An 18,593-nucleotide genomic window follows, 5' to 3' on the forward strand; every position below is an offset into this window, starting at 1 on the left:
TCATGCAGGTTCAGGTAGCCTATAGCCCACAGGACAGTTGTATATTCTAAACTAGCTGATAAGTATGCTGCTGTATCAAAAATTAATTTGAATTTCCAACTTTAATTACTGAATAAGTGATTCCATTATTGCCACCAGCCAGCAGTCTAAAAATGGCAGCATAGCGATACAGTATATAGCTTCGTGAAATGTTAGGCTTAACATGAGAAAATGAGGACCAAATAGGCCTACCAATAAACATTTATCCATTAGCTAAAGCAAAGCTATAGCCCAAACCAACACCCCAACTATTTCCTATTGCTCCTGACCTACAGTGCCTTCAGAAAGTACTCACACCCTTGACTTTTTCCAAATGTTGTTGTGTTACAGCCTTAACATTGATGAAATTGAGATTTTGTGTAACTAGACTACACACAATATCCCAGAATGTCAATGTTTTTTACAAATTAATTACAAACGAAAAGCTTAAATGTCTTGAGTCAATAAGTATTAAACTCAAATTCAAATGTTTGAAGCCTAAATAAGTTCAAACATTTGCTTAACAAGTCACATAATAAGTTGCATGGACTCACTCTGTGTGCAATAATAGTGTTTAACATGACTTTTGAACGACTATCTCACTTCAGTCGAGCAGTGAATTTCAAACAGATTCAACCACAAAGACCAGGGAGGTTTTCCAATGCCTCGCAAAGAAGCGCACCTATTGGAAGATGGGTTGAAAAAAGTAAAGAAGCAGACATTGAATATCCCTTTGAGCATGGTAAAGTTATTAATTAAACTTTGGATGATGTATCAATACACCCAGTCACTACAAAGATACAGGCGTCTTTCCTAAGTCCGTTTCCGGAGAGGAAGGAAAGCACTCAGGGATTTCACCATGAGGCCAATGGTGACTTTACAACAGTTAGAGTTTAATGGCTGTGATAGGAGAAAACTGAGGATGGATCAACAACATTGTAGTTACTCCACAATACTAATCCAATTTACAAATTGAAAAGGAAACCTTTACAGAATAAAAATACTCCAAAACATGCATCCTGTTTACATTTACATTTACATTTTAGTCATTTAGCAGACGCTCTTATCCAGAGCGACTTACAGGAGCAATTAGGGTTAAGTGCCTTGCTCTAGGGCACATTTACGTCATTTAGCAGACGCTCTAGTCCAGAGCGACTCACAAATTGATGCATTCACCCTATAGCCAGTGGGATAACCACTTTACAATTTTTTTGGGGGGGGTAGAAGGATTACTTTATCCTATCCCAGGTATTCCTTAAAGAGGTGGGGTTTCAAATGTCTCCGGAAGGTGGTGAGCGACTCCGCTGTGTGTGTGGGGGGGTAGAAGGATTGCTTTATCCTATCCCAGGTATTCCTTAAAGAGGTGGGGTTTCAAATGTCTCCGGAAGGTGGTGAGTGACTCCGCTGTCCTGGCGTCGTGAGGGAGCTTGTTCCACCATTGGGGTGCCAGAGCAGCGAACAGTTTTGACTGGGCTGAGCGGGAACTATGCTTCCGCAGAGGAAGGGGAGCCAGCAGGCCAGAGGTGGATGAACGCAATGCCCTCGTTTGGGTGTAGGGACTGATCAGAGCCCGAAGGTACAGAGGGCTCTGTGGTAAAGCAATTAACTTTTTGTCTTGAATACAAAGCGTTATGTTTGGGGCAAATCCAATATAACACATTACTGAGTACCACTCTCCATATTTTCAAGCATACTGGTGGCTGTTATGGGTGTGCTTGTAATCATTAAGGACTGGGGAGTCTTTCAGGATAAAACATTAACGGAATGGAGCTAAGCACAGGCAAAATCCTAGAGGAAAAGCTGGTTCAGTCTGCTTTCCACCAGACACTGGGAGATCAATTCACCTTTCAGCATGACAATAACCTAAAACACAAGGCCAAACCTACACTGGAGTTGCTTACCAAGAAGACAGTGAATGTTCCGGAGTGGCAGAGTTACAGTTTTGACTTCAAATCTACTTGAAAAATCTATGGCAAGACCTGAAAATGGTTGTCTAGCAATGATCAACAACCAATTTGACAGAGCTTGAAGACTTTTGAAAATAATAAATGGGCAGATGTTGCACAATTCAGGTATGGAAAGCTCTTAAGAGACTTACCCAGAAAGACTCACAGCTGTAATCACTGCCAAAAGTGCTTCTACAAAGCATTGACTCAGGGGTGTGAATACTTATGAAAATTAGATATTTATGTATTTCATTTTCAATACATTTGCAAAAATGGCTAAAAACATGTTTCACTTTGTCATTATGGGGTATTGTTTGTAGATGAAAAAAATATATATATTGAATTCAGGCTGTAACACAAAATGTGGAATAAGTCAAGGGGTATGACTACTTTCTGAAGGCACTGTACATGTCCTGGCACCACAGAAAGCCTATCATCGGCATGCAGCTGCATAGACGTCACTATTTCAGCACCATGGAAAGCGATTGGTAGTCTATACTTTGTGAGTGGCTGTCTGGGTGACACAGATTTGTTTTATTTTAGCGAGGGGGGGAGGGGAATCCGACCTTGCGGGGGTCCAGAGAAACTGAGTTACACCAGTGACTCCTGTGCAATATTGACTCCAGCAGCGCTTGTTGAGTGTGAGTGTGTGAGCGACTGATTGCTGGAGTTGTTCTCAGCTCTTAATGCCACAATAATAAACTCACAAGTGGATGAGGTCAGCAATTAGCCTCTCTGTAGAGTCTGTCTATAGCTAGCTGTTATCTGAGAAAACATTGGACTCCAATCTATTCTCCCCTCGTGCTTTTCTCCCTCTACTCTCCCTCCTCTTTTCGCTCATCTCCTTCCTTTTCTCGCTTTTCTTTCCTCTCTTCTTCCCCTCCCTCGCTTCCCTCTCCTCTCCTTGCCCTTTCATCTTCAGTATTTTGTCAAAAGCATACAGCCTCAGACAGTTAGGCCTAACCTGACAGCTTGGACATAAATGAACGCATTATGCCACTCACACTTTCACAGAGAAACGCTTTTGACAATGTAGATTAGAGTGGGGAAAACACGACTATGTGCCGTGTGTGTGTGCTAGTCACTCACGGAGAGTGGTTTTGGACATGAGGAGCGGATGACTGGTTTATTTTTGGGTGTGTGCATGTTCTCGCTCTGTGTGTGTGTAAGCGCACGCATGTGTGTTTTGCTGATGTGCTGACGTAGCTGGATCCCGACGTGGATGAAAGCCTTTTCAAAATGCCAGTCCTCCAAATGGAAAGCTGTTATCACATGCAAATGGCCGCTCTGTCAAAAACATCAACGGGGATGAATAAAAATGAAAAGGAAGCAAGCACTCCAAAAGTTATTTATTTTTATTGACAATCAAAACGCTTCGCTCCTGGCACCGGCCATTAAGCAGTTTTCTTCCCCTAGCAGGTGTTCACTCTCGCCCTCTCGCTCTTCTCTGCCTCTCTGCTGTTATTAGTGTTGGAAATGGGCAGAGATGACAAACTGAAAATGGGTCTATTTCTGTGGATGGACAGCTCTGAAATGGGAAATCTTGACATGCTGTAATAGTTAGACAGCAGGGGAGAGAGAGGAGTCTTCAGTATGACAGCCTATATATGCACACTGGGCATTTGCAGCTGCTTAACACATCTAAGGAAAATTGCCCTGCCTGGTCTTGTAGCCAAGCCTGCGTGTTCTTTGGGGAGGTGGATAGAAAGAATGGGATGAGATTTGATTCCCTAATAGATGATCATTCTGCTGTAATCTAGGGCACAAGACTAACGTTTTCCCCTGGTGGCACTAACTTTCACAAATGGTGGCACCAGCCCATGATTTGGTCGCACAGCCAAGTCAAAGGGTCGTAAAGCGCAACTACAATGGTCACTGCCGGGAGCTCTGGCACTTATGAGAAGGTTCTTTCTGTCTGTCAGTGTAGCTGATTATTCATTAAACAGAGAGGGGCAGGGTATAATGCTCAACGACAGTGCTTCACTAGTTTCTTCAACCTGGTCCTGGGGATGTGCACATTTTTTAAGAGCTGGGAATTGCCAGGGACCTCACGATACGATATTATCAACATACTTAGGTACCGATACGATATGTATTACGATTTTCATGATTCTATATGTATTGCGATTCAATACTGCAATTTTATTGCGATTTGATGTTCCAAACATACAGTATTTCGCACTATATGTCTGCTGCAGAGAGACAAGAGAAAACAAGTTTTGATCCGTCAGGGAAATAAAAAAGTGCTGAAAACATATTGGCTCACTATTTCAAAAGAAGATGGAGAATAAGCTATAGGACAAAAAATTGAGTTTTGTCTCAGGTATAGCCGACTAGCACTAGCTAATGCTACCTATAGCAGAAAAAAATAAGTATTTTAGATTTTGTACTAATTGATACTTGGAATCAAATATCAATATAATATCATCCCAAAATAACTATAAATTCCCCCCTCCTCACTATATTTTTCTTCCAGCTCAGCATTAAAATCCAGATTCCACTAACCACCAAGAAGTAGGCTAATTAGTAGAATCAGGTGTGTTGGTGCTAGACTGTACCAAAAGCCTGCACACCATGTAGATCTCCAGGTGCAGGGTTGAAGAACACTGCTGGTGACAACCATTTGCATGCCTAGTAGAACCTCAGTGTTACAACTGTGCACAAACTAGCAGAGTTCTAGCTGTGCTTAATTCCAAAAGGGATTTCAGGGGCCCTGCCATCCAAGTTAAATGTCAGAAGTAATGAGACCTCCAATTAATGAATATAAATGAAAGAGAAGTAGAGAGGAGGAATGGAACGTGCCACACCACTCCCCTCCTAATACGCATCAGGCAGCAAGCCAGCCCTACCCGACCACTGTGGAGATATCAGCCTTAAACGTAGGCTCTCACCCCGCTCACCGGAAATTCAATTTGTTCCGTAAGCCGGGTGGATGAAAAAGCAATTATTCACAGTGCCCTCTTTTCACGATCTGTGCTTTAAGATAGCTCCTCTTTTTTCCATCGCCTAAGAAATAAGCCTCCAGATTAGCGCAGTCTGCGTTCCCACGGTTCGTGGTGGCAGCCGCCCGCGACTCTGTGGCGCGGCGTCTTTTTTTTTTATCGGGAGCGTCGGCCCACCACGACCCGCCTGTGACCAGAAGGAAGGATCAGACCTGTCAATCACTTTGAGAGACGCCACTGACAGGCGAGGGGAGAGGAGAGGCGAGGTGGGAACCGCGCACCACTCAATCTCTGTTACCCCCTGGGGCAAGGGTAACCAGGGGGAGATAATGCTTTGATAGCAGGGGATGGGGGGGGGTGTGTCGCAGTGGAATATAGGGATGGTGGAAGAGAGAACACATGGATGGAGCGCACGTCAGAGAAGCACTTATTTTACACCAATTAGACTACAACCATGCTGTCTCTTCCTGTTCTTACCAGGGCCGTTTGGTCAGTCGGTAGAGAGAAGAGTCGCTGGGAAAAGAAGAGTGTGAAAGGAGTAAAAAAAGAGAGCATGGCCCCAATTTACACCCAGGGAATTAGGTGGAACCTAAGCGTGACTGTGTAAAGTGTCTGGAAACCGTTGCACATATTCACTTTCCTATCCTGTCAATCAATTGGGAGACCAACTTGCCGGAGCGGGTAGCGTGGAGAGTAGAAAGCGCAGAACGCCTCATGTTTGAGTCATGTCCTGGCTGCATTCTTAAAATGGCTGTATGGAAGGAACAACACCTGTTGATTGAGTGAAGACGTGGAGTTGCATCAAAGATTCACTGCTCTCTGCCACTTAAATTGGATCTGTCCTCTCTGGGATGACAGGGATTTAAAGTGTGTCTCGTTGAACACACACAGAGAGAGAGAGAGAGAGAGAGAGAGAGAGAGAGAGAGAGAGAGAGAGAGAGAGAGAGAGAGAGAGAGAGAGAGAGGGCAGACTGGGGTCTCCGAGAGGAGACCATATTAGTCTGGGAAATCAGGAGCATCCATTTGAGAAGGGAGAGAGTGACACCAGCAGCCCCAGAGAGGCCTGAATCCTGGGGAGGATTAGGGGCCAGTCTCCCACCCTCCACCCTCCAATCACTCTTTCTCCTTCCTTCAATCACCATTTCATACTCTACTCCACCCCTCATGCTGCTTTACCCCCTCCAAAATCCCCCACTGCCCTCTCATCAACTGCTCAACAGCAGACGGGTGATTTTCTCCCATCTGAGAGACACAAGTGCAGTGTGTTCTGCGTTTGGGAGCGACAGAACGAAAGGGAAGAAAGGAGAAAGGGATGAATTAAAGCAGTGTGCAAGGAGGCCTTTGAGATGGGCGTGTAGTGTGTGTGGTTGGGATTAGGAAGGGGACATTGCCAGTTATAATGCCGTGTAGGGAATGACTGGAGGGAAGGCACTGCTTTGAAGATAACATGAATGGCGTTTTCACAAGACAGTAAGCTGTGGAAGGGCATTGTGCTAAAACTACAAACATAACCACTATTATTGCTGTTACCACCACAACTCATCACTTTCATGCTCAGGGATGTGTTCAGCATTACTTAGAAAGTAATTATAGAGGTAAGACACAGAAGACACAGACATACAAAGGCCACACACACATATCACTTACCATGAGTCGCTGGTGATCGACCACTAGTGGAGGTGGTGGAGTGGGAGGGATCTGTGGAGACTCCTCCTCTGTCATGTCAGCCGATCCCTTCGACTGCTCTGATTGACTCTTTCTGCACATCCTTCCCTTGGACCCGCCTTGAAACAGAAAGAGAGAACAGGTAAACGACAGCCCACCTACAATCACCTTTGACCTATAATTGTTTATTTACCATCATTAACCAGATAGGTTAGGAGAACATACCATATGACAAAGCCTATTCACACACTAGGGCTTGTTTGGATTGAAGCAAAGGCCTGACAACCAAAGAGAACAATAATAGCTGTGATCTGTTGGCTTCTAGTTTACCAGCCTGAGTGGTAATACACTGTCTGTAGGATCCAAAAAGACAACAGAAGAAGCAGAAATGTCCCCCAGCCACCCAGGGCTTCCAATCCACAGCCCTGAGTCGTTAATCACACACACAGGCATATTGGTTATCTTACACACACACACAGGCCTATTGGCTTGTCCCAGACACCACACACACACAAACTTGTCCCAGACACTATACGCCACTAAATCAATGGCAAACGGTACAAGGCCAAATAAAAAAATGTGAGTGAGGGAGAAAAGTTTTTTTGAGGATAAATCTCGAGGGTGGTTTTGGATATTCTACAAAAGGTACACGGCCCCAGCAGCTTTTGAGGGTTTCATTGAAATATGCTGTCTGTAGACTAAAGGAAAACATTTCCTATTTCACATCCCATACTTCTGGGATTATTAATGTCCTGTCGTTTTACAGCAAACTCAGTGTAAATCACATATATTGGAAGAAAATCAACAAACAGATTATATTTCAGTTATTTTACAGTAACTGAAAGTCGCTGACTTAATGTGTGGATGTGTTTCTAGGTTGTCAGGTGCTCTCTGGGGGAAAGATCAGAATTTATAGTAACTCAGAGTAACTCAAATTAACCCATTGACATGATGCATTATTTATACAAGTCAAAGACAGACAGCATATTTCAAGTCAGGATTCTAGGAGTAGGTAGAAGTTAGCCACAGATATTCTCTCAGTACCTTCTCTATCCTGCTGGTGATCCTCCTCGCCCGTCTCAGTGTCTCCTTTCCTCCCGTCCTGAGGAGGGCGCTCCTGAATACTTCTGCTCTCTGCGGACATCGACACCTCATCATCTTTCCCCTCTGCCCCCTCACCCGTGACCTCTGTAGGCCCTTCCTCTGTCTCAGAGCTCTTGAGGGCCTGTGAGTCCAGGCTGTCCATGGACTCATCCCCGTTCACACTCTCCTCCCGAGGGACAGGGGGCGCTGTGGCCGCCCTAGGGGCTGACGAGTGCTGCTCAGCCTTGGACTGGACCTGGGCCTCCTTGTGTTTAGGCTGGGGATCATCAGGCTTGGCTTGGGACTTCTCGCCTTCGGCCCCCTTATCTTTAGACTGGAGCTCTTCATCTTTAAATGACCCCTCACCTTCAGACTGGATCAACTTGTCCTGGCCTTGAGGCTCCTCGTCTTTACAATGAGACTCTTCACATTTAGACAGGGAAGACTCGCTTTTAGACTGGAGGTCTTTGTCTGTGGAGGTGGATTTGGCTTTGTCGTCTGTAGCCGGTGTCTCTTCTTTCTTGGGCCCTGTCCCTGTCCTACTCTCCCCCTGGGTCTCGGTCTCTGTGCTCTGACCCCTAGGTGCCTCGTTGGAGCGCTCTTCCTCCGTGGAGAGGCTGTGTGTGTGAGGGTGTGTGTGGTGTCCGTTGGGCTGAGGGTCCATGGTGTCGCAGGAAGACTCTTCATCCTGAGTCAGACAGGAATCGCTGGGTCCCGCCGTCTCTGGCTCAGGCTCTGCACCTTCATCCTCCTCCTCTTCCTCCGTTCCCTTCTTGTAGCTCTTCTTCTTCCTGATGATGCCCCGCCCCCAAGATGGCCGCCGACGCATTTTCCTCTTCATGTGATCTGGAAGCAGAGAGAAAGAAAAACATTTGGTTAGTTCAGTCACATGGAACACAGAACTTATGCTCACCAGACTCTACTACACTGGTTCCGCTTGCACACACCAGTCTCTACTATCAGGAGAGAGCTACAGGGGGTGCAGGCTTTTGTTCCAGACCTGCTCTAACACACTTGATTCAATTATAGTAGTCTAAATGGAAGACCATGACTAGTGTTTCTTTTGTTTTATGTACATTCATTTTTAAGCACATGAACAAATGAATGTCCCCCTGGTGGGATAATAAAGTTGATCTGAATCGGAGGTTGATGTGAAGTCATGCAGCGACAGAATCCTTACAAATAGACCTTCATTAAGTGGTAATTCACTGGACTGACGTGACAGTGGACTAACTAACACCTAGCAATTGAGTTGCCTTGTCCCTGCCAGGTCTTAAATACAAGGGCGGCATCAGATGTACACTCCATTGCGGAGGTCTGTAGTTGTCTGTGTTCTACATGAAAGGGGGAAGTGAGGGTAGTTAGCCCCACGTAAAGAGGGGCTGTGGGAGTAATTGCTAGGTGGATGAGGCAGGCTATAGAGAGAGACGAGAGAGAGAGAGAGAGACAGAGAGACAGAGAGACAGAGAGACAGAGAGACAGAGAGACAGAGAGACAGAGAGACAGAGAGACAGAGAGACAGAGAGAGAGAGAGAGAGAGAGAGAGAGAGAGAGAGAGAGAGAGAGAGAGAGAGAGAGAGAGAGAGAGAGAGAGAGACAGAGAGAGAGAGAGAGAGAGAGAGAGAGAGAGAGAGAGAGAGAGAGAGAGAGAGAGACAGAGAGAGAGACAGAGAGAGAACTTAGGTGGTAGCCAAGGCTACTGCTGCAGGGATGTGACTGACACCAGATGGTGGGAAAGGGGGATAAAGAAACTGAGTTAGTACAGTGGGAGTAGGAGTCTCCCATCTGAGAAAGTGCAGTAAACGTGTCATAGGGTATAATAGAGCTTGACACAGTGAAACTTTAGGGTCAATTGGCGGGAAGAACGCAATATAAAAGACACATTGGTTATACCACAACTGTGATTTGGTGCATACATGTCTTTCTTCTTATTTAAATTGTTACAAAAGCCAGAAACAATCTCATTAAATCATTGTTCAAAACAGTGTTAGGCCTAGTTATTTTTTATCTAGTCTAGGCTACAAAAGTATTTTTAAATTGGTAGGGCTATGTTTCTCTTGTCCATAAAAATACTCAGATATCAGTTATATTAGTCTACCTTTTAAAAACAAATATGTCCGTATCAAGTTTAGGCTACTGTTATTTCATCATGATCATCTGGGTAAGCGCATATGCAATTATTTATTCCATTAGGCTACTTTCCCAAAGTTTCAGACTGGAAAAAAAAAGAGGAAGTGAAGGGATTTCACTTAGTAACTATACTATGGCCTGCCTTAGTAAACTATACTATGGCCTGCCTTAGTAACTATACTATGGCCTGCCTTAGTAACTATACTATGGCCTGCCTTAGTAACTATACTATGGCCTGCCTTAGTAACTATACTATGGCCTGCCTTAGTAACTATACTATAGCCTGCCTTAGTAACTATACTATAGCCTGCCTTAGTAACTATACTCTGGCCTGCCTTAGTAACTATACTCTGGCCTGCCTTAGTAACTATACTCTGGCCTGCCTTAGTAACTATACTATGGCCTGCCTTAGTAACTATACTATGGCCTGCCTTAGTAACTATACTATGGCCTGCCTTAGTAACTATACTCTGGCCTGCCTTAGTAACTATACTCTGGCCTGCCTTAGTAAACTATACTCTGGCCTGCCTTAGTAAACTATACTATGGCCTGCCTTAGTAACTATACTATGGCCTGCCTTAGTAACTATACTATGGCCTGCCTTAGTAACTATACTATGGCCTGCCTTAGTAACTATACTATGGCCTGCCTTAGTAACTATACTATGGCCTGCCTTAGTAACTATACTATGGCCTGCCTTAGTAACTATACTATGGCCTGCCTTAGTAACTATACTATGGCCTGCCTTAGTAACTATACTATGGCCTGCCTTAGTAACTATACTATGGCCTGCCTTAGTAACTATACTATGGCCTGCCTTAGTAACTATACTCTGGCCTGCCTTAGTAACTATACTCTGGCCTGCCTTAGTAACTATACTCTGGCCTGCCTTAGTAACTATACTCTGGCCTGCCTTAGTAACTATACTCTGGCCTGCCTTAGTAACTATACTATGGCCTGCCTTAGTAACTATACTCTGGCCTGCCTTAGTAACTATACTATGGCCTGCCTTAGTAACTATACTCTGGCCTGCCTTAGTAACTATACTCTGGCCTGCCTTAGTAACTACACTCTGGCCTGCCTTAGTAACTACACTCTGGCCTGCCTTAGTAACTATACTATGGCCTGCCTTAGTAACTATACTATGGCCTGCCTTAGTAACTATACTATGGCCTGCCTTAGTAACTATACTATGGCCTGCCTTAGTAACTATACTATGGCCTGCCTTAGTAAGTATACTCTGGCCTGCCTTAGTAACTATACTATGGCCTGCCTTAGTAACTATACTATGGCCTGCCTTAGTAACTATACTATGGCCTGCCTTAGTAACTATACTATGGCCTGCCTTAGTAACTATACTATGGCCTGCCTTAGTAACTATACTATGGCCTGCCTTAGTAACTATACTATGGCCTGCCTTAGTAACTATACTATGGCCTGCCTTAGTAACTATACTATGGCCTGCCTTAGTAACTATACTCTGGCCTGCCTTAGTAACTATACTCTGGCCTGCCTTAGTAACTACACTCTGGCCTGCCTTAGTAACTACACTCTGGCCTGCCTTAGTAACTACACTCTGGCCTGCCTTAGTAACTATATTATGGCCTGCCTTAGTAACTATACTATGGCCTGCCTTAGTAACTATACTATGGCCTGCCTTAGTAACTATACTATGGCCTGCCTTAGTAACTATACTATGGCCTGCCTTAGTAAGTATACTATGGCCTGCCTTAGTAAGTATACTCTGGCCTGCCTTAGTAACTATACTATGGCCTGCCTTAGTAACTATACTATGGCCTGCCTTAGTAACTATACTATGGCCTGCCTTAGTAACTATACTATGGCCTGCCTTAGTAACTATACTATGGCCTGCCTTAGTAACTATACTATGGCCTGCCTTAGTAAGTATACTATGGCCTGCCTTAGTAACTATACTATGGCCTGCCTTAGTAACTATACTCTGGCCTGCCTTAGTAACTATACTATGGCCTGCCTTAGTAACTATACTTACTTGGTGGGATTGATAGGCAAAAAGCATAGCCTAAAGGATAATAAGCCTATTTGTTTTTACCCTTAGCCAATGTTCATTCAAGTGTTATAAAGGATGTTATAGACTAAATAATCATTTGTTTTATCTGATTGTTGTTGACTTTTATATACACCTTAGCCAAATACATTTAAACTCAGTTGTTCACAATTCCTGACATTTAATCCTAGTAAAGATTCCCCTTCTTAGGACAGTTAGGATCACCACTTTATTTTAAGAATGTGAAATGTCAGAATAATAGTAGAGAGAATTATTTATTTCAGCTTTTATTTCTTTCATCACATTCCCAGTGGGTCAGAATACTCAATTAGTATTTGGTAGCGTTGCCTTTAAATTGTTTATCTTGGGTAAAACGTTTCGGGTAGCCTTCCACAAGCTTCCCACAATATGTTGGGGTAATGTTGGCCCATTCCTCCTGACAGAGCAGGTGTAACCGAGTCAGGTTTGTAGGCCTCCTTGCACACACACGCTTTTTCAGTTCTGGCCACAAATGTTCTATAGGATTGAGGTCAGGGCTTTGTGATGGCCACTCCAATACCTTGACTTTGTTGTCCTTAAGCCATTTTGCCACAACTTTGGATGTATGCTTGGGGTCATTGTCCATTTGGAAGACCCATTTGCGACCAAGCTTGAGCTTGAGATATTGCTTCAATATATCCACATAATTTTCCTTCCTCATGATGCCATCTATTTTGTGAAGTGCACCAGTCCCTCCTGCAGCAAAGCACCCCCACCGCATGATGCTGCCACCCCCGTGCTTCAAAGTTGGGATGGAGTTCTTCGGCTTGCAAGCCACCCCCTTTTTCCTCCAAACATAACGATGGTCATTATGGCCAAACAGTTCTATTTTTGTTTCATCAGACCAGAGGACATTTCTCCAAAAAGTATTATCATTGTCCCCATGTGCAGTTGCAAACCGTAATCTGGCTTTTTTATGGCGGTTTTGGAGCAGTGGCTTCTTCCTTGCTGAGCGGACTTTCAGGTTATGTCGATATAGGACTCGTTCTACTGTGGATATAGATACTTTTGTACCCGTTTCCTCCAGCATCTTCACAAGGTCCTTTGCTGTTGTTCTGGGATTGATTTGCACTTTTCGCACCAAAGTACGTTCATCTCTAGGAGACAGAACGCGTCTCCTTCCTGAGTGGTATGACGGCTGCGTGGTTCCATGGTGTTTATACTTGCGTACGATTGTTTGTACAGATAAATGCAGTACCTTCAGGCGTTTGGAAATTGCTCCCAAGGATGAACCAGACTTGTGGAGGTCTACAAAAAAATGTCTGATGTCTTGGCTGATTTCTTTTGATTTTCCCATGATGTCAAGCAAAGAGGCACTGAGTTTGAAGGTAGGCCTTGAAATACATCCACAGGTACACCTCCAATTGACTCAAATTATGTAAATTAGCCTATCAGAAGCTTCTAAAGCCATGACATCATTTTCTGGAATTTTCCTAGCTGTTTAAAGGCACAGTCAACTTAGTGTATGTAAACTTCTGACCCACTGGAATTGTGATACAGTGAATTATAAGTGAAATAATCTGTCTATAAACAATTGTTGGAAAAATTACTTGTGTCATGCACAAAGTAGATGTCCTAACCGACTTGCCAAAACTATAGTTTGTTAACAAGATACTTGTGGAGTGGTTGAAAAATGAGTTTTAATGACTCCAACCTAAGTATGTAAACTTCCGACTTGAACTGTAAATCCACAATTTGTAAGCTATTCAAAATAAAGTTGTTTGTGAGACAACTCCGACACTGACTCATCATTCATTTATTTTTTGTTCCCGCTTACTGAAAGTGCTGCTGCGGGAGCTTATGCCCGATTGCCCGTTGCACAATTCAAGGACATTAATAAACACTTAAACAATATTATAAATAGTTTAACTTGTCAAAGTAACGTTTACTGTAACTTGTATTGACAGTAGCCTATATGTAGGCCTATATTATTGGCTGTTTGATTTGCAAGGAGGGATTTCCCGGCGGCACAATCTATTTTGCCTACAATTTGGTCAAGTAAAGCAGAAACATGAGGTTAGATAAACTTAATATTCGATAACCATCTTGCAATTGTTCTCTCTCTCGTTTGTACTATGCTTTGTTTTCATTTAAGCTATTTGCAAACAACTTTCTGATATGGAACACCGTTAGGCCTATAGATTAATATGATGGTTGATCATGAAAGAGAGGGAGAAAAAGGGAAATTAAGATTTTAAAACAATTAGCCAGATACCGGAGTGTCCGCTGCAAAAGTCCCATGATCATCCAACATTGGAGAGGAGAGGGGGAAAAAACACACTAGGCCATATCTGACATTTTGCGCTGGTTTGGTGCTCTCCGCTCTTTCTACAATCTACATTGTTCTCTTGCATTATGTTAATAGTCACATACAGTGCATTCGGAAAGTACTCAGACCCCTTGACCTTTTCCACATTGTGTTACGTTACAGCCTTATTCTTAAATTGATTAAATAGTTTTTTTCCCCTCAATCTACACTCAACACCCCATAATGACAAAGCAAAAACATTTAAAAACTGAAATATCATATTTACATAGGTATTCAGACCCTTTCCTCAGTACTTTGTTGAAGAACCTTTGGCAGCGATTACAGCCTTGCGTCTTCTTGGGTATGACGCTACAAGCTTGGCCATTCTTCTCTGCAGATCCTCTCAAGCTCTGTCAGGTTGGATGGGGAGCGTCGCTGCACAGCTATTGTTACGGATACAGGTATCCTGTGTCCTGTGTTTTTCTCTCCTTCTGCCCTAATCACAGGTGTCCTGTATGTTCCTGATTGGTGGTCGTTGAGGTGTCTGCTGATTGGACCAATCAGTGAACATTCCTGTGCATTGCACCACCTGTTACTCGTTTTTTCAATCACACATCCCATTATATAAAAACCAGTCAGTTATGTTTGTTGATAGAGAGAGACTATTTCTGTATGTGAGTATGGACACTGTGGTGTCCTGTTTTTGTTTACTCACTAAGTTGCCGGTTACTCTGGTTGGTAATTTTGTTAGACCACTGTTTTGTATGTGAGTAATGGATACTGTGATGTCCTGTGTTTAGAGTACTCATTAATTTGCTGGTTACTCTGTGTGGTAACTATTGTGTGTTTCTGGGAAAAGGGGAGTTTGAGCTAGCTGCCCTTGGGCATACATTTCCCGTAGAAAGAACTGTCTATAAACACTAGTTAGACCTGAGCGGACCACCCACTGTATTTTTGTATGGTAGCAGTAGCCTAGCGGTTCTTGAGGCAGGCAAGATCAGTTTAGGGGTGTTTTACACTATTGTTTCATTTCTTGGGTCCTGCTCAGCCCTTTTTCCCAAACCTTTACCGTGTGTTCAGAAATAAACCATTTGTGTTTGACGGTAGTTCATGGTTGTGTCATTTTTGTTCTCACTGTTCCATGTCACACTCCTAATTTGCATAATTTATGTTACGGGTCTCATGTCCATCCACCCTAGATGTTTAGAGCCACGGGGTTCGTAACAGCTATTTTCAGGTCTCTCCAGAGATGGTAGATCGGGTTCAAGTCCGGGCTCTGGCTGGGCCACTCAAGGACATTCAGAGACTTGTCCCGAAGCCATTCCTGCATTGTCTTGGCTGTCTGCTTAGGGTCGTTGTCCTGTTGGAAGGTGAACCTTCGCCCCAGTCTGAGGTCGTGAGCGCTCTGGAGCAGGTTTTCATCAAGGATCTCTCTGTACTTTGCTCCATTCATCTTTCCCTCGATCCTGACTAGTCTCCCAGTCCCTGTTGCTGAAAAACATCCACACAGCATGATGCTGCTGCCACCACCATGCTTCACCATAGGGATTGTGCAAGGTTTCCTCCAGACTTGACGCTTGGCAATCAAATCAAATCAAATTTGTCACATATGCCGAATACAACAAGTGTAGACCTTACCGTGAAATGCTTACTTACAATCCCTTAACCAACAATGCAGTTAAGAAAATATTTACTAAATAAGTAAAAATGAAAAATGAAAGTAACACAAAATAACGAGGCTATATAGAGATATATATATATATATATATACACAGTGGGGAGAACAAGTATTTGATACACTGCCGATTTTGCAGGTTTTCCTACTTACAAAGCATGTAGAGGTCTGTAATTTTTATCATAGGTACACTTCAACTGTGAGAACAGGGGGACCTTGTGTGCTCTGCAGGATTTTAATCCATGACGACGTAGTGTGTTACTAATGGTTTTCTTTGAGACTGTGGTCCCAGCTCTCTTCAGGTCATTGACCAGGTCCTGCCGTGTAGTTCTGGGCTGACCCCTCACCTTCCTCATGATCATTGATGCCCCACGAGGTGAGATCTTGCATGGAGCCCCAGACCGAGGGTGATTGACCGTCATCTTGAACTTCTTCCATTTTCTAATAATTGCACCAACAGTTGTTGCCTTCTCACCAAGCTGCTTGCCTATTGTCCTGTAGCCCATCCCAGCCTTGTGCAGGTCTACAATTTTATCCCTGATGTCCTTACACAGCTCTCTGGTCTTGGCCATTTTGGAGAGGTTGGAGTCTGTTTGTGTGGACAGGTGTCTTTTATACAGGTAACGAGTTCAAACAGGTGCAGTTAATACAGGTAATGAGTGGAGAACAAGAGGGCTTCTTAAAGAAAAACTAATAGGTCTGTGAGAGCCGGAATTCTTACTGGTTGGTAGGTGATCAAATACTTATGTCATGCAATAAAATGCAAATTAATTACTTAAAAATCATACAATGTGATTTTCTGGATTTTTGTTTTAGTTTCTGTCTCTCACAGTTGAAGTGTACCTATGATAAATTACAGACCTCTACATGCTTTGTAAGTAGGAAAACCTGCAAAATTGGCAGTGTATCAAATACTTGTTCTCCCCACTGTGTGTGTGTGTATGTACACACACACACACACACACACATACATACATACATACAGGTACCGAGTCATTGTGCAGGGTACAGATTAGTCAGGCCAAAGAGTTCAATCTTGGTTTCATCAGACCAGAGAATCTTGTTTCTCATGGTCAGAGTCCTTTAGGTGCCTTTTGGCAAACTCCAAGCGGGCTGTCATGTGCCTTTTACTGAGGAGTGGCTTCTGTCTGGCCACTCTACCACAAAGGCCTGATTGGTGGAGTGATGCAGAGATGGTTGTCCTTCTGGAAGTTTCTCCAATCTCCACAGAAGAACTCTGGAGCTCTGTCAGAGTAACCATCGGGTTCTTGGTCACCTCCTTGACTAAGGCCCTTCTCCCAAGATTGCTCAGTTTGGCTGGGCGGACAGCTCTAGGAAGAGTCATGGTGGTTCCAAAATTCTTCCATTTAAGAATGATGGAGGCCACTGTGTTCTTGGGGACCTCAATGTTGCAGAATTTTGCTGCCTCGACACAATCCTGTCTCTGAGCTTTCCGGACATTTCCTTCGAACTCATCGCTTGGTTTCTGCTCTGACATGCACTGTCAACTGTGTGACCATATATAGACAGGTGTGTGCCTTTCCAAATCATGTCCAATCAATTGAATTTACCACAGTTGGACTCCAATCAAGTCTCATAGCAAAGGGTCTGATTACTTATGTAAATAATTGCAAACATTTCTAAAAACCTGTTTTCACTTTGTCATTATGGGGTATTGTGTGTAAACTGATGAGGATTTTTATTTATTTAATCAATTTTAGAATAAGGCTGTAACATAACAAAACGTGGAAAAAGGGAAGGGGTCTGAACACTTTCCAAATGCACTGTAAGTATAGAACATTTATGCTATGGCAATTCGGGAATAGGACCTTCTGTGCTCACTGCGCTGTGCTGTTGTGCGCTGCAAGACGACTCTGACGGTGCTGTCAAGTTCAAATATGCTAAACCATAGTTTTGACATCACGTCACCATCGACGATGGCTGTCAAACATCGTTGATAGATGATGCAATCGTAAAATCGCACAACCCTAGTGTGTGTCTCAGTGTGCGCGCGCGCTGAGAAGTATTTTACTCAGTAGTGAGGTCAGACATGCTGGTCTACAGTGTGTGTTTGAGACGTGCATTAAGCCCGATAGCCAGCCCATTAAATTATTTTCAAGGTCCATTGGAGTGATCTAACGCCACAGCTGGGTAATCTCCTGAAGAATCAATACAGAACTACACCATGCCAGTCCTCACTGGAGCTAATTTTTACATTATTTACCACAAATAATTTACCTCAGTACTGCCAGTTAGGAGCTTTATCTTCATGCTATATAAATACACTGGTCACATCACCGCAGACGAAAGGCTTCTGCTTCTATCGATTCATCGTGTTTCATACTGCATTACCCCCTAGGAAGCTCCCTAGGGAGATGTCATAACACTCACGCTACACCCGTTCTCTTGTCACATGCTCTCTTCATCCCCCCTTCTTCTTCTCATCTTTCCATTTGCTAGATGTGGAGACACATTGTTCTTCAGTGAGAATTAGAGATGAATCCTTATGTCGTTAAATAGTTGTTTGGCAAGGTTACCTAACTAACCACATATCCAGGGAAATAGAAACTCGAAGAGATGCTGAAATACCAAACAGATTTATTGTTCTTACTTAAAATGAGAGAAGCCTTCAAATATAATATATTCTCAGATGCCAGCCAAACTAAATCCAACATTTTCTTCCAAATGAAAGAAAAAAAGATTACAAAAATTCACACCCACCTAACCTATATGCAGAATTTTCAGCTAAATGAGAGTAGGATTTCTAGACAGGAGGGCCATTTTGTCAGAGGTTGTTGAGTGGGTTGAGTTGTCACAACAC

At 43.5% G+C, this 18,593-nt stretch overlaps 1 protein-coding gene across 3 annotated transcripts in view; it reads right to left on the reverse strand.

Moving 5' to 3' along the window:
• The window catches only part of atad2b (ATPase family AAA domain containing 2B), a 137,246-nt gene that overhangs the window by 14,992 nt on the left and 103,661 nt on the right, over positions 1-18,593 (reverse strand). For all 3 annotated transcript variants that reach the window (XM_041860266.2, XM_041860267.2, XM_041860265.2), the window contains exons 25-26: positions 7,616-8,500; positions 6,554-6,690 (exon numbers count right to left, since the gene is read on the reverse strand). In XM_041860266.2, the coding sequence (XP_041716200.2) occupies positions 6,554-6,690; positions 7,616-8,500 (1,022 nt within the window). The remainder of the gene's footprint in view (positions 1-6,553; positions 6,691-7,615; positions 8,501-18,593) is intronic.

The sequence above is a fragment of the Coregonus clupeaformis genome, chromosome 33 (assembly GCF_020615455.1).
Source record: "Coregonus clupeaformis isolate EN_2021a chromosome 33, ASM2061545v1, whole genome shotgun sequence".
Taxonomy (NCBI): domain Eukaryota; kingdom Metazoa; phylum Chordata; class Actinopteri; order Salmoniformes; family Salmonidae; genus Coregonus; species Coregonus clupeaformis.